Source organism: Thamnophis sirtalis, unplaced genomic scaffold (assembly GCF_051295495.1).
Source record: "Thamnophis sirtalis isolate CommonGarterSnake01/CBP01778 unplaced genomic scaffold, rThaSir2_p1.2 scaffold_6, whole genome shotgun sequence".
NCBI lineage: Eukaryota > Metazoa > Chordata > Lepidosauria > Squamata > Natricidae > Thamnophis > Thamnophis sirtalis.
The window spans coordinates 92,205,835-92,219,677 of NW_028261386.1; the positions used below are offsets into that span (position 1 = coordinate 92,205,835).

The following is a 13,843-nucleotide window of genomic DNA, read 5'->3' on the forward strand; positions in this document are numbered from 1 at the left end:
CTCACATACAGCTTTGATCTCTGTGTTGCTTTCAGGCAAACAGACAGACCTATACAAGTTAAAATAATCACTTATTTTCAGTAGTATGTTTTTAGATACCATGAAAAATGGCCCGAGTCATTAGCATGTTTTCAGGAGTCACAATTCTCAAAAAAACAAAAAAAAACAAAAAAAAAACCTCTTTGACTCATATTGTTGGAAGTGGATACATAAAATAAACAAATACGCTCATGTAAAATTCAATATATCCAGTATAAGTAATCTTTGAGTTATGACAGCAACTAGGACTGGAATTTTCATTGCTAAGCAATACAGTCCTCAGGCAAAACTTCAGGTGAAGTTAAGATAAGGGATTGATTCCTCAGCTTCCTCTTGATCTTCCCTCATCCAGCTATCAAACCCCCATTTCTGTCTTTTTGGCTGCTCTGCACAGCAGCACTCCTAGGTGGCAGTTCCAGGGCTGAAGTAAAGGTCCAGAGCCTTCAGAAATCTCAGCACCCACCACCATGGCTGGGCCTCTACTTCATAACTTCTAAAGTCTTCCCAAACATTGCTGAGAATGGGACACATTATTTGGAGAACAGCAGGAACAGCCTCAGGAAGAAGGACTGGCCTAGCCAGCAGTTGCCGCATATAAAGGCCAAGTGCATCTTGTCAACAGGAGGAGGAAGATAACTAAGAGGAAGCTGGGAATAGGACTTGAATGAATATGTAAAATAAATTTTACCTATTTGAAGTGAAGTAGGAAATTTGGAAAACCTTAATGGGATTATAATACAAAAATATGAAAACAGGCCCAATGTATAATACAAACAACATGAAAGGTATTAGTGTCATATTGGAAATGAAAGGGAAGAAAAGCTTAGATCTGCAATAGCTGCTAGGGTATTCAGAAGTCGTAGAATATATTTTTAAATTATACAATAAGGAATGATACAGTAAACAAACAAAATGTATTTATGTAGTCTTACTACCTCATGTTTAATGGATTTTTTTTAAAAAAATTATACTTATATAATTTTTTCATCTTTTTTAAGAATCTGATTATTGTCCCTCACAGCATTTTATAGATTTAAACCGAAAGAGGTAGATTTTCACTCACCGCCTGTTCCATTTGTTGTAACAGATGTGTTGCTAAGATTAGATTTCTCTAGTTTAGAACTACCTGGTGCTTCACTGCTTCCCACAAGATTATGAGGACTCGCTAGATCCTGCATTTCCATAGATCTATTAAAGGACAAAAGAAAAAGGAAGACTATCACTATTATTTGCTTCATAAAAGTGCACAGACCCCATCTAGCCATACTTTAAAGTGAAAATTGAAAATGAACATTTCCTGAAAACTTTACATATGAAAGAAAGCACTAGTCTTCAATTAGCCTCATGATTATCATTATCATCATCAGCATTATCCTTGAGAGAGAAACTGGTAGAAAAGGAAAAGATGAGAAGATTAGAAACATTTCACTTGAATCATGTTCTTCTATGGGTGGGTGGGTGGGTGGAATAAAGAGTGGGGGGGAGGCATCTGAAAGTTTTGTCCAAGAAACTTCAAATGCCTTTTGGATATCAGACTGCAATTACGCATACTATGATTTAACTGAAGTTCATCTTTAATTAAAAGTGGAAATTACAGATAGTAATGGTCACTGCTGATTTCACTCAGAATATAAATGTGGTTTGTGTGTGTAGTAATATAGGTATTTTGAATTATTCCAGGAGAGTTGAACAAAGAACTACATTAAAAAAAGAATAATATCAATAGGAAATATTCCTCTCCTAAAAAACAGGCAAAATATAGGGATATAATTTTAATACAGTATTTTTGCACAAATAATAATTGACATTTAATATCCAAATAACGTAAGGACTTTCATACAACTTCACCAGTCTCAAATCACCATGTATTTGTGGAACAGTAACTGAGATATGGAACTTAGGTAGGAACAGTGAAACATTGACGTGAAAGACCATTGGCTTACCTGAATGGTCGTTCTCGAGGCGCTGCGGAGTGTCCAAGCTCGGGTTTAACTTCAGCTTGCTGCCCAAGGACTGAGTTTGATTTTTTTGTGTTGTAGCTCCACCTCCTGGTTTCTCCAGAGGCTCAGTTTTAAAAAATGAAGGAGATCAATAGTCCATGACTGAACTAGTCCAAGTCCAAGTCCAAGACATGAAGGTGCAATTCACAACCTCGCGCCCCCACCTTAAGGGTGGGTTTGGACACTCCGCAGCGCCTCGAGAACGACCATTCAGGTAAGCCAATGGTCTTTCTCCTAGGTGCTGCTTGGAGTGTCCAAGCTCGGGATATGCCAAAGCTATGTCGAAGTTGGGAGGGAAGAAGAAATGTCCGGGCCGCGGTGCTTGCCACGACCCTCTGTAGAACTCTCCTCCCGAAAGATGCCTCAGCTGAGGCGAAAGAATCAAGTCTATAGTTATGCATAAATGGAGATGGATCAGACCACGTCGCAGCACGGCAGATTTCTTCCATTGGCGCTTGCGTAGCCCAGGGGGCTGAAGTCGCAGCGCTCCTCGTAGAGTGTGCTGTTATGCACGAGGGAACCGGTCTGGCTTGAGTCTCGTAAGACATCTTGATGCATGATCTGAGCCAGCGTCCAATGGTAGAGGGTGTGACTTTCTTCCCCATGGAGGCCAGCTGGAATGACACAAATAAGGCCTCCGACTTACGGAAAGGAGCCGTTCGCTTGATGTAAATGTGCACCGCCCACCGCACATCCAATTTGTGCCAAGTGACTTCCCTCTGGTGGCGAGGGCAAAAATCAGGGAGTATCACTTCCTGCACTCTGTGGAAGACTGTATTAATCTTCGGGACAAAGGCAGGGTCCAGTCTCAATATGACTCTGTCAAAGTGGAAAATGCAAAGGTCGCCCCTGACAGATAAGGCGGCCAACTCCGAAATTCTCCGGGCGGAGGTGATGGCGATCAGGAAGGCAGTCTTTAGCGTAAGGTGGCGTAGGCCCACTGTCCACAATGGTTTAAAGGGTGATGTGGTCAATGCCTGCAGAACCACAGTCAAGTCCCAGGTAGGGTATCTGTGAATGGTGGGCGGGCAAAGGTTGGACGCCCCCTTCAGGAATCCCTTTACCTGAGGATGTCGTGAAATCAGAAGTTGAGTGTCAGAAGACAGAATAGTGCTCAAGGCAGCCACCTGTCTACGGAGAGTGTTTGGTGCTAGCCCTTTGTCCAAACCGTCCTGAAAAAATACCAGGACTTGCGGAATGGTCGCGGAGGATGCCACAAGGTGGTGATTGAGGCACCAACGGGAGAAAGCCATCCATGTTGCCTTGTAGATCCTGACGGTGGATGGTCGTCTAGAAGCCTGAATCGTCTGGATGACTCTGTTGGAGAAGCGATGAAGCCTCAGGAGGTCCCCCTCAAGTGCCAGACGGCCAACTGTAGCCACTGGGGCTCTGGATGTTGGACGACCTCCTGGCTGAGGGAGATTTGCTCCTGAGGTATGCGCCACGGCTGGGACACCGACAGGCTGACTAGGTCGGCAAACCAAGTTCTCCTCGGCCAGTGGGAAGCAACAAGGAGCACCTCTGCCCCCTCCTCCAGAATCTTCTGGATGACGTTCAGAATTAGGGGAAGAGGGGGGAAGGTGTACAGATGACCCGGAGGCCAGCAGGATCTTAAGGCGTCCGTGCCCTCCTTGGTAATGGAACTGGGTGAAGTACCTAGGAAGTTGGGCGTTGGCCGGCGAGGCGAACAGGTCGACCACCGGGTGGCCGAATCTCTGGGACAGCTGGTAAAACAGTCTCGCCATTCCGAGTTCTGGATGGTGGTTCTGCTGAGCCAGTCCGCTGTCACGTTGGCCACGCCAGAGATGTGGTCTGCTCGAATTGACGCCAGGTGCCTCTCCGCCCAGCAACCCAGGGCCTCCTCTTCCGACATCAGAGCCAGAGACTGCGTGCCACCCTGGTGGTTGATGTAGGCCTTGGCGGCGATGTTGTCCATCAGAATCAGTACATCGCAGCCTCTGACCTGGTCGAGGAAGTGGCGCAGGGCGAGTTTTACGGCCCGGAGCTCCAGCCAGTTGATGTTGTGGGTGAGCTCCGCCTGCGACCACCTGCCCTGAACCACTGCTATCCCCAGATGAGCACCCCAGCCGAAGAGGCTGGCGTCTGTGGTGATTATCAGTCGCTTCGGCTCCCTGAAGCGACCGCCTTTGAGAAGGGCATCCGTCTGCCACCACCGGGGGCACCCGTTCCACCCGTCTGGAGTTGCTGGCCTTCTTCCTCTGGAGAGGTAGCAGGAACCATTGTAGTTCTCGTGTGTGCAGCTGCGCCCATGGGACCACCGAGATACAAGACACCAGCTTCCCCATCAGTTGCGAGAGAGAGAGGATCGAGGCCAACCCGGTCGAGCGGATGCTCCTCACCAGGGTTCAGATGCTGCCAACTCATTCCTGAGTGAGGAAGACTTGGCAGGTTTCCAAATTGATGGTCGTTCCGAGGTGCTGGATCCTGCATGTCGGGTTCAGGTGGCTCTTGGTGAGGTTGACAGAGAACCCGTGAAGCCGCAGGGTCTTGATGGTGGTGGCCAGGTCTCCGTGGGCCTGCCCCCTGGACGACGAATGAATAAGGATGTCATCCAGGTAGCATTCCAGTCTCACGGGCAGAGACCAGAGTCGTGCGGCTATAGCCGGCAGCAGCTTGGTGAACGTCCGCGGAACCGACGAGAGCCCGAAGGGGAGGGCCCTGTACTAGTAATGACGATGGGTGAACTGGAACCTCAGGAACTGGCGGTGCGCCGGGTGGATTGGAACATGCAGATACACCTCCTTCAGGTTGATCGATGTCAGCAGATGGCCCGGTCTGACGCAGCCCAGGATGGTCTGGAGGGACTGCATCTTGAAGCACTTGTACGCCAGATGCTTGTTCAGCTTCTTGAGGTCCAGGATCACCCTCACCCCCCCCTGATGACTTGGGGACCAGGAAGAGGATGGAATAAAATCCCCTGCCTTCTTGACCTATGGCGGCTATCTCTAAAAGGTGTTCTATCTCCGCCCTCATCAGTTGTAGCTTGTGGGCGGATGTGGGGATAGGGCAACGGAGGAAGGTTCTCGGGGGGAAAGATAGGAACTCCAGGGTCAGCCCGTGGCGGACCGTGTTCCTGACCCAGCTGTCCATCGTGGTTTCCTCCCATTGTGTGGCACAGAGCTGGAGACGGCCGCGTATGGGAGGAGCCCTGTGACGGTCACTTGGACTTTTTAAAGGGCTTGTTGGAATAGCCTCCTCGGAAGGGTTTGCAGAAACCCTGCTGCTTCCCTCTGTCCCTAAAGGAGGGCCTATCCTGGGAGCGATCCTGCGAGGCGCCGTAGGCACAACTGGGACCGGCTGCGGAGGTGGAAGGCTCGTTATTCCGAAAGGAATTCTTGCGAAAGGGCTGACCCTTCCGCTCATGTTTCTTAGTGACCGGAGGGAGCACCTTTCGCTTATCCTTGTTCTCAGTTAGAAATGGATCTATGGCCTCGCCGAACAGCTTACCCCCTTTAAAGGGGGTGGAAGCCACCTTCCATTTTGCTTTTACGTCGGCCTGCCAGTGGCGGAGCCACAGCAGGCGCCTCGAGGTGACATTCGAGGCCAGCGCCCTGGATGAAAATTTAGTGGCTGCCAGGGACGCGTCAGCAGAGTATTCCATGGCAGCAATGATCTTGGTGATGTCCTGTCTAGTCCTGGAGTTGCCTGCCGGAAGACCAGCCCATAGTTTGCGGAGCCAGAAGAGGGCTGCCCTGCCAAAATAAGAGGAGCTGGTGGAAGTGCGCATGGCCCAGGCAGTGGTCTGGTGCGTCTTAAGAGCCGCGGATTCCGCCCTCTTGTGATTCCGGCACAAGGTCCAAGGGCGGAGGCACCTCATTAAAAAGGCCTGCACCGGGGTCCTGGGGACCTATGACTACAGCCATGACCAGGTCGGATATAGGTTTGGCTGCGGGGGCTGGGAGACCCATTTGGGGACCTGCAGCCCTGGCTTTAGTAAGAAGGGGCCTAAATATGGCTGGATTAAATAGAGATGAGCCCGTGGCCTGTTCAGGGGCTGGGGTCTCATCGTCGGAGAGACCCGGAGCCTCTGACTCGGCCTCCTCCTGATCTGACACCTCACTAAGCCCCGTTGGGGTGGGGGAGGGTGCCCTGGCTTCAGAGGCCTTGGGGGCCTTGGCCTGGCTGGCAGTTGGCTTGGGAGCCACAGAGGGCAACTGGTTCGCTAACTGCACCATGCCATCGGTGATGCCTTTGGAAATGGCACGAGCCACTACCTCCTCCATGGCCCTAGATAGAATTGTATTGTATTGTATTGTATTGTATTGTATTATTTGTATGCCGCCCTTCTCCGGGAGGACTCACAGCGGCGAACAATTCAAGGGGGAAAAAAGGGGGAACATAAAAGACAAAATACAAGTAGTAAAAGTAGACAACAGTCGCACAACCATACATGTCGAGAGGGGAGGGAACTCATCACCCCCAGGCCTGCCGGCAAAGCCAGGTTTTGACGGCTTTTCGGAAGGCCTGGAGAGAGGTGAGGGTCCGAATCCCTGCGGGGAGTTCATTCCAGAGGGCCGGAGCTGCCACAGAGAAGGCCCTCCCCCGGGTAATAGCCAGGTGGCATTGGCTGGTAGATGGCACCCGGAGGAGGCCAACCCTGTGAGATCTAATGGGTCTGTGGGAGGTATTTGGCAGCAGGCGGTCTCTCAAGTACCCAGATCCAATACCATGAAGGGCTTTATAAGTTACGACTAGCACCTTGAAGCATATCCGGAGACTGATCGGTAACCAGTGCAGCTCGCAGAGGATAGGTGTAACTTGGGTGTACCGAGGTGCACCCACAATCGCTCGTGCGGCTGCGTTCTGGACGAGTTGAAGTCTCCGAATACTCTTCAAGGGCTGCCCCATGTAGAGCGCATTGCAGTAGTCCAGTCTTGAGGTCACAAGGGCGTGAGTGACTGTTGCGAGTGCCTCCCGGTCCAGGTAGGGACACAACTGGTGCACCAGGCGAACCTGGGCAAATGCCCCCCTGGTCACAGCCGACAAATGGTTTTCTAAAGTCAGCTGTGAATCCAGGAGGACCCCCAAGTTGCGAGCCCTGTCTGAGGGGCGTAGGTTTTCACCCCCCAGCCTGAGTGATGGAATATTGACCAAGTTTTTGGGAGGAAAACACAACAGCCACTCGGTCTTGTCTGGATTGAGTACAAGCTTGTTAACCCCCATCCAGACCCTAACAGCCTCCAGGCACTGGCACATCATGTCAACCGCTTCACTGAGTTGGCACGGGGCGGGCAGATACAACTGTGTATCGTCTGCATATTGATGGTGTTTTATCCCGTGCCGTCGAATGATCTCACCCAGTGGCTTCATGTAGATATTAAATAGCAGGGGAGACAGGACCGAACCCTGAGGAACCCCGTATTTCAGGGGCCTAGGGGTTGACCTCTCTTCCCCAACTAACACCGACTGCGACCTGTCCGAGAGGTAGAAGGAGAACCACCGAAAAACGGTGCCTCCCACCCCCACCTCTCACAGTCGTTGCAGAAGGATACCATGGTCGATGGTATCAAAGGCCACTGAGAGGTCAAGGAGCACTAGGATGGAGGAATGATCTCCATCCCTGGCTCTCCAGAGATCATCGGTCAGTGCGACCAAAGCGGTTTCCATGCTGTAGCCAGGCCTGAAACCAGACTGAAAGGAGTCTAAATAATCGGCTTCATCCAAGGACCGCCGGAGTTGCAAGGCCACCACTTTCTCAACAACCTTCCCAATGAAGGGGAGGTTGGAGACTGGACGGTAGTTGTTCAAACTGGCTGGGTCCAGTGATGGCTTCTTCAGGAGGGGTCTCACCACCGCTACCTTCAATGCCGGTGGAAAGAAACCCTCCCAAAGAGAGGCATTCACCATCGCCTGGATCCAGCCCCGCGTCACCTCCCTGCTGTTCGCGACCAGCCAGGAGGGGCACGGGTCCAGTACACATGTGGAGGCACTCACCGCTCCCATGGCCTTGTCCACTTCATCAGGAGCAACTGTTGGGAGGTTGAAAATCAGTCCAGAGGTGTCGTTCAAGACCTTCCCCCGGTACCTCGGCTGGCTCTGTGCAATTGGAGTCCAGGTCCATCCGAAGCTGAGCAACTTTGTCCGCGAGGAACTGGACATATTCCTCTGCTCTACCTTGTAAAGGGTTTCCCGCAACCCTCGTGTTTAAGAGGAAGCGGGTCACCCTAAACAAGGCAGCAGGGCGGGACTCAGCGGACGCAATCAGAGCGGCAATGTGGTTGTTCTTTGCTGTCCGTAATGCCGATAGATATGCTCCGATGCAGGCTTTTAAGAGTGCTCGGTCTGACTCGGATTTCCAGCGGCGCTCTAGGGGTCTCTTTTGGCGCTTCATCTCCCGGAGGTCCTCGGTAAACCAAGGAGCCCTCCTGGATCCACTGTCGCAGATCGGCTGTAAAGGCGCAATTCGGTGGAGAGCCTCAGACGCTACCGAGTTCCAAGTAGTGACTAAGGTCTCCACCGAACTGCGGGCGAGAGTATCAGGCATAACGCCAAGCGCCGTCTGGAAACCCTGGGGATCCATAAGACGCCTGGGGTGGAACCACCTAATCGGTTCCTCCTCCCTACAGCGGGGGATTGGTCTCCGAAAGTCAAGCCTCAACAGGAAGTGGTCTGACCATGACAGGGGCAAGATCTCACTACCCCTCAGACCAAGATCACAACTCCACTGCTCCGAGAGAAATACGAGGTCGAGTGTGTGGCCCGCTGAGTGAGTCGGACCCTGGATTACTTGGGTCAAGCCCATGGCTGTCATGGAAGCCATGAACTCTTGTGCTCCATCAGAGCGTTCGCCGAGCGAAGGCAAATTGAAGTCCCCCAGTACCATAAGTCTGGGGAACTCAACCGCCAGCTCGGCTATTGACTCGAGGAGCAAGGGGAGGGCTGTTGCCACGCTGTTGGGAGGCAGGTACGTTAACAACAAGCCCACTTGACCCGCAAGGTCCATGGACTCCTGACCCTGAGGGGGAGGGGGCTCCAATTCTGAGGGAGCTAAGGATTCCCCCTCAGCTCCTGAATCCAAATCTGCCAGGGAGTCCACAGCCATGGAATGACTAGGTGATCCCAAGGATGCCCTATGAGGGTTGGGGGAGAACCCAAAGTCCTCACTACCTGGGCCTAAAGGGGAAGCCCCTCGCTGAGATTCACCCGTGGAAGATCCACCCCCTATCTCACTTGGGAATGACTCCATGGGAATTTTGCGCTGTGCGGCCTGGGCCTTCTGGAACTGTTTCTCCAGGCCCCTTTGGCGGCGCAATGCCATCTTTTCCTCACCCTTGGAGGTCGAACCTGCCTTAGGCTGCTTCTCCCCTGGAGAAATACCCCCCCCAACTCCCTTGCCCGATGGATTGGGCCTGCAACGCTTACTGGGAGTGGGCCCAGTCTTTCCCCCTTGCCTCTCTTCCACGCTAGTAGAATCTAGCTGATCCATTCCGACAATGGCAGTAGACCAGGCCTGAGGTAGGTCAGGGCCTGAGCCACGCGTGTGGCCTTCAAGAGCTTGGAGGCTTGGCCGGTTGAAGAGAGGAGAGGGAGGCTGGAGCAGGATGACGCGGTCAGCCTGGCTCCTGCGGATCCGTGCTGAAGACAGGTAGGCGGGGATTTGAAGCCTGGGTTCCCTGCAGCCACTGGAAGAAAGAGGAGGGCAAGAGCCTTCGTGGCCACCCAACGTGAGGCTCCTGGCTTACGGCGGCCCTCCGCGGTGATCCGCTAATCAAAGGAGGCTGCGCGGTGAATTTTGGGCCCTGGGATCGAAAGCGCACCAAAAGTCCATTTTAAAATGGCAGCCGTGCTCGCGCCGCGCGCCTGGAGTGTCGTCGGGCCTGGATGGAGCCTAGCGCTCCTGTCAGGGGCTCAGAGGGGCTCTGACAGCGCAATCACCCCCCCCCCCCATACTCACTGAACCATCTTGAAGAGAAGACCCGACCTAGAGGCAGCCCAAGTGGTGGCTGGGCTGCGATCGCCCCAGGGAGCCTGCCTGCGCAATGAAGGGAAATAGGACTCCTTGCAGAGGTAGAAAGCAGGAAAAACCTATCTACAATCTCACTAGCAGTCTAGTTAAAGGAGCTACACTAACTCTAACCCAAAAAATAAGAAATTTGGGATCCAGCTTCCTGTACAAAGACTGGAGCCCCTGGAAAGACGTCATGTAGGGCGACTGAGTTTTTTAAAACTGAGCCTCTGGAGCAACCAGGAGGCAGAGCTACAACACAAAAAAATCAAACTCAGTCCTTGGGCAGCAAGCTGAAGTTAAACCCAAGCTTGGACACTCCAAGCAGCACCTAGGAGAATAGCAAAATGCAACAGTATTATGAAAGCAAGTCTCTAATGGCATGCTAATTGGAGAAAATGACAATTTACTAAAAGTTACTATCCAAAGTATTTGCTGAGGGTAGAAAATCATGTGGTGGAAATTAAAGTACATTCTGGAATAGTGGAAAATTCTTGCAAATGAAAACTTCCTACAGTTTGTCATTATAGCTGTACTGTATGTATTGATAAAAATAAAAGATCCAAATACATAAATTTGTATAATGGGAAAGACAGTAACTTTTTAAAAGAAATCATGCATCTTGGAAATATGTGGCTGATTCAGACAACAAAACTAAGCTTATGGTTTCATTGCATAGCAAAGTGAAAAGACTCTACATTTGTAACAAAAAACATACTCTGAATGTTTGTCTCAGAAGGAAACAGAATTCTTATCCCATCTCATATTTATACATTTTCTATGACTTCACTTAAAAAAATAATTTTCTCAAAGCCTTTCTTTATGATGTAAGAAAGCTACAGTGGGCTTTTACAATAACATTTATATTTATGTATAGTATATTTATAATACTAGTCCACCTGTTCCTCCATTCTCAGATTTCATTCCTGGCATTCTCAAGTACAACTGTAAAAATATTCCTTTCTAAAAAGTAGACATTTGCTGCCAATCAATATAATTAGCAATGATTAGACTAATGATTTGATTATTTATAAGGAAACTATGTTCTATGTTTTTAAGAAAAGGGTAAGAGATGGCAAGTGATATAGCTCCAATGAGAGGAAAAATAGTGATTACAGATCTGATCCATTTTAAGAAAGCCTCAGACTTCCATCAAATCCAACATTTATTTAGTAATTCATGTTAATATTTCATAACTATTATTATTCACACTTCTATGTCTTGAATAATATATTTGTATCCTGCCTTTATTATTTTTGCAAGTAACTCAAGAGAGTGAACACCTCCACCTTCTTCCTCTATTTTTCCACAACAACTATCTTATGAGGCAGGTTGGGCTGATAATGAATTAGCCCAGAGTCTCCCAACTGGCTTTTATGGCTAAGATATTAATTTGATACAGATTGAAATATAGAAAAATATTTGGTACAAGCAAGATAGGAAATTATTTCCAAGCATGCAATTTTAAAAATGATTTAGTTGTGTTTGTATGTGTGCAGAAAGCAAGAAACCTCAGACAGAGAGTCCCATTAAAAAGGTGGCATGATACTTTAACGAACACTGAAAATGTTTCAAGGATTCCACCAAAATAATGGGAATTTGAAGGGTGACTTTTTCTCCTAAGTATTTACAGTGTGTGAACTTGGAATTCTTACTCATTTCCATGATATCCTCTTCCTGAATATGATGTTGTATGATAGACCATATCCTCAGATTCATAGCACCAAAATTAATGTAGTGTACAGAGAAGATGTTGATGACTTGTCTCCAGGTGTGCAAGTCACTGATTAAGGTTATCTGACACAATGCATACAATTCCCTTCAATTTTTTTACTTGTTCAAAAGTGCAATCAAACTTGTTTCAAGGTTTAATTATATCTAACAGTACAACACTAGAGGAAAAATTGCCTTATTTTGTTTTTCATTTGGAGAGGGTCATTCCGGTTAAATTTTAGGCAAATGTTTGTGCTAAAAGAAAGAACTTCATAGGAAATGATTGATTGCCTAAATATTTAAAACTGCTTTTTAAAATTTAGGTTTATCTTCTGCCTTTGGTTTTCTTATATTGCTCAATGCTAATTATCTTAATATGAAATTAAGATGAGTATTGATGAAATATTAGTTTATATCCATAGGAGCACTACATAGTTGCATAGTCAGTAAAGTATCTCCATTTGCTTCCAATTCCTTCCCCAATTTCAATTATTTTGTGCAACATGTCACATTATTCCATTTTCAGAAGATAATTAAAATGGTTTATTTCACGATGCTTCATTAAAATTATTAAAAACAATATTAATATGCTAAATTTACCAACAGCAGTACAAAATCACAATAAAATGAAACATTTTGTACAAAACCACAATACAAATAAGGTTTTCTCTTTTAAGTTCTCTTTAACTTGTAAAATAAACCTTGACCCTGAATTACTGAGAGGAAAATCTATAATTTGTGTCAATTAATCAATAGAACACCAAACAATAACTACATAGATAGGAAGTCCTTGACTTACGATGAAAAATTGTGTTCAAAATTTCTGTTGCTAATTGAGACAGTTAAGTGAGTTTTGCCCCATTTTATGATTTTTCTTGCCACAGTTGTTATATGAATCACTGCAGTTGTTAAGTTGTTAACATGGTTGTTAAGTGAATCTGGCTTCCCTACTGATTGTCAGAAAAATTGCAAAAGTGGATCACATGATACTGGGACACTGCAAGCATCATTAATATGAATCAGCTGCCAAGCATCTGAATTTTGATCACGTGACCATGGGGATGCTGCAATAGTCATAAGTGTGAAAAATGGTCATAAGTCACTTTTTTCAGTGCCATTGTAACTTCAAATGGTCACTAAATGAACTGTAGTAAGTCGAGTACCAATGGTTTATTTCCATCAGTCTCTTGTGAATGTTACAACTTCAGCTCTGTTAAATCAATCTAACAAAACTCTAAGTGTAGAGGCAAAAGAAATCGCAGTTCCAACATCTCAGGAAAAAATACGTCAGAATTCATACTTTTTGGCTCACTGCCTTTGTCAGTATTGTAAATGTGAATACAGTCAGCTAACACCCCCCCCTCTCCATCTATCCAGATTCCATTATTGATGTGTGCACTTTCTAATATACCTCTTCCAACTTATAACAATTGTGACCTGCAACAACCTCATTATTCTAGTTCTGGGCCTCCTTTGAGCAGGCAGACATGAAACCTCCAAGGATTGGACTATGACCACCATACTCACTTTCACTTCTAACCAAATCCAGATTTCGCCTTTGAAAACCTAAGGTAGAGAACTGATTATGGAAAGGCAAATCCATTGCTTATGAAAATGCTGGGTAAAGTTACTGTTCTTTGGGAATTGACCTTATATTTAGTCACTTTCAATACTTTTCCGCAAAAATACAGCACGGAGAATACTGAAATACATTAATTATATTGTAAAATCTGATTATAGTAAGAAAAATGTTAGGTGCATAATATATAGAAGTCTGTTGGCTGTTATATGAAATATCTCAAGAGAGAATGTATGAAACTCATAAAGAATCTTATCTATTGAAGAAGGAATGTGGGGTCAAGAATTAATGAAACGGGGGTGGGTGGGAAATAATCCTTTGGGATACTCGCTTTGTGCAAACATCCCATCTGTGGTTCAACCACATAAAAGGCTAGTGGGCAAATCCAAACACATTAAGAGAAGTGCTTGAGAAATCTGCCAAGAAGCCAGATGCATTGATTGCAGAATTTCTTCTTAAGCTGTCATCTGAATCTCCTAACTGCCATCCAAAATATGGGCAATATGAAAAATTGTGACCTATAAGGCGAGATGCAATGAGTACTAC

General features: G+C 47.4%; 1 protein-coding gene across 5 annotated transcripts in view; it reads right to left on the bottom strand.

Moving 5' to 3' along the window:
• The window catches only part of EYA4 (EYA transcriptional coactivator and phosphatase 4), a 135,203-nt gene that overhangs the window by 45,877 nt on the left and 75,483 nt on the right, over positions 1-13,843 (bottom strand). For all 5 annotated transcript variants that reach the window (XM_087718442.1, XM_087718440.1, XM_087718441.1 and 2 more), the window contains exon 4: positions 1,103-1,227. In XM_087718442.1, the coding sequence (XP_087574568.1) occupies positions 1,103-1,223 (121 nt within the window). In that variant the 5' untranslated portion in view covers positions 1,224-1,227. The remainder of the gene's footprint in view (positions 1-1,102; positions 1,228-13,843) is intronic.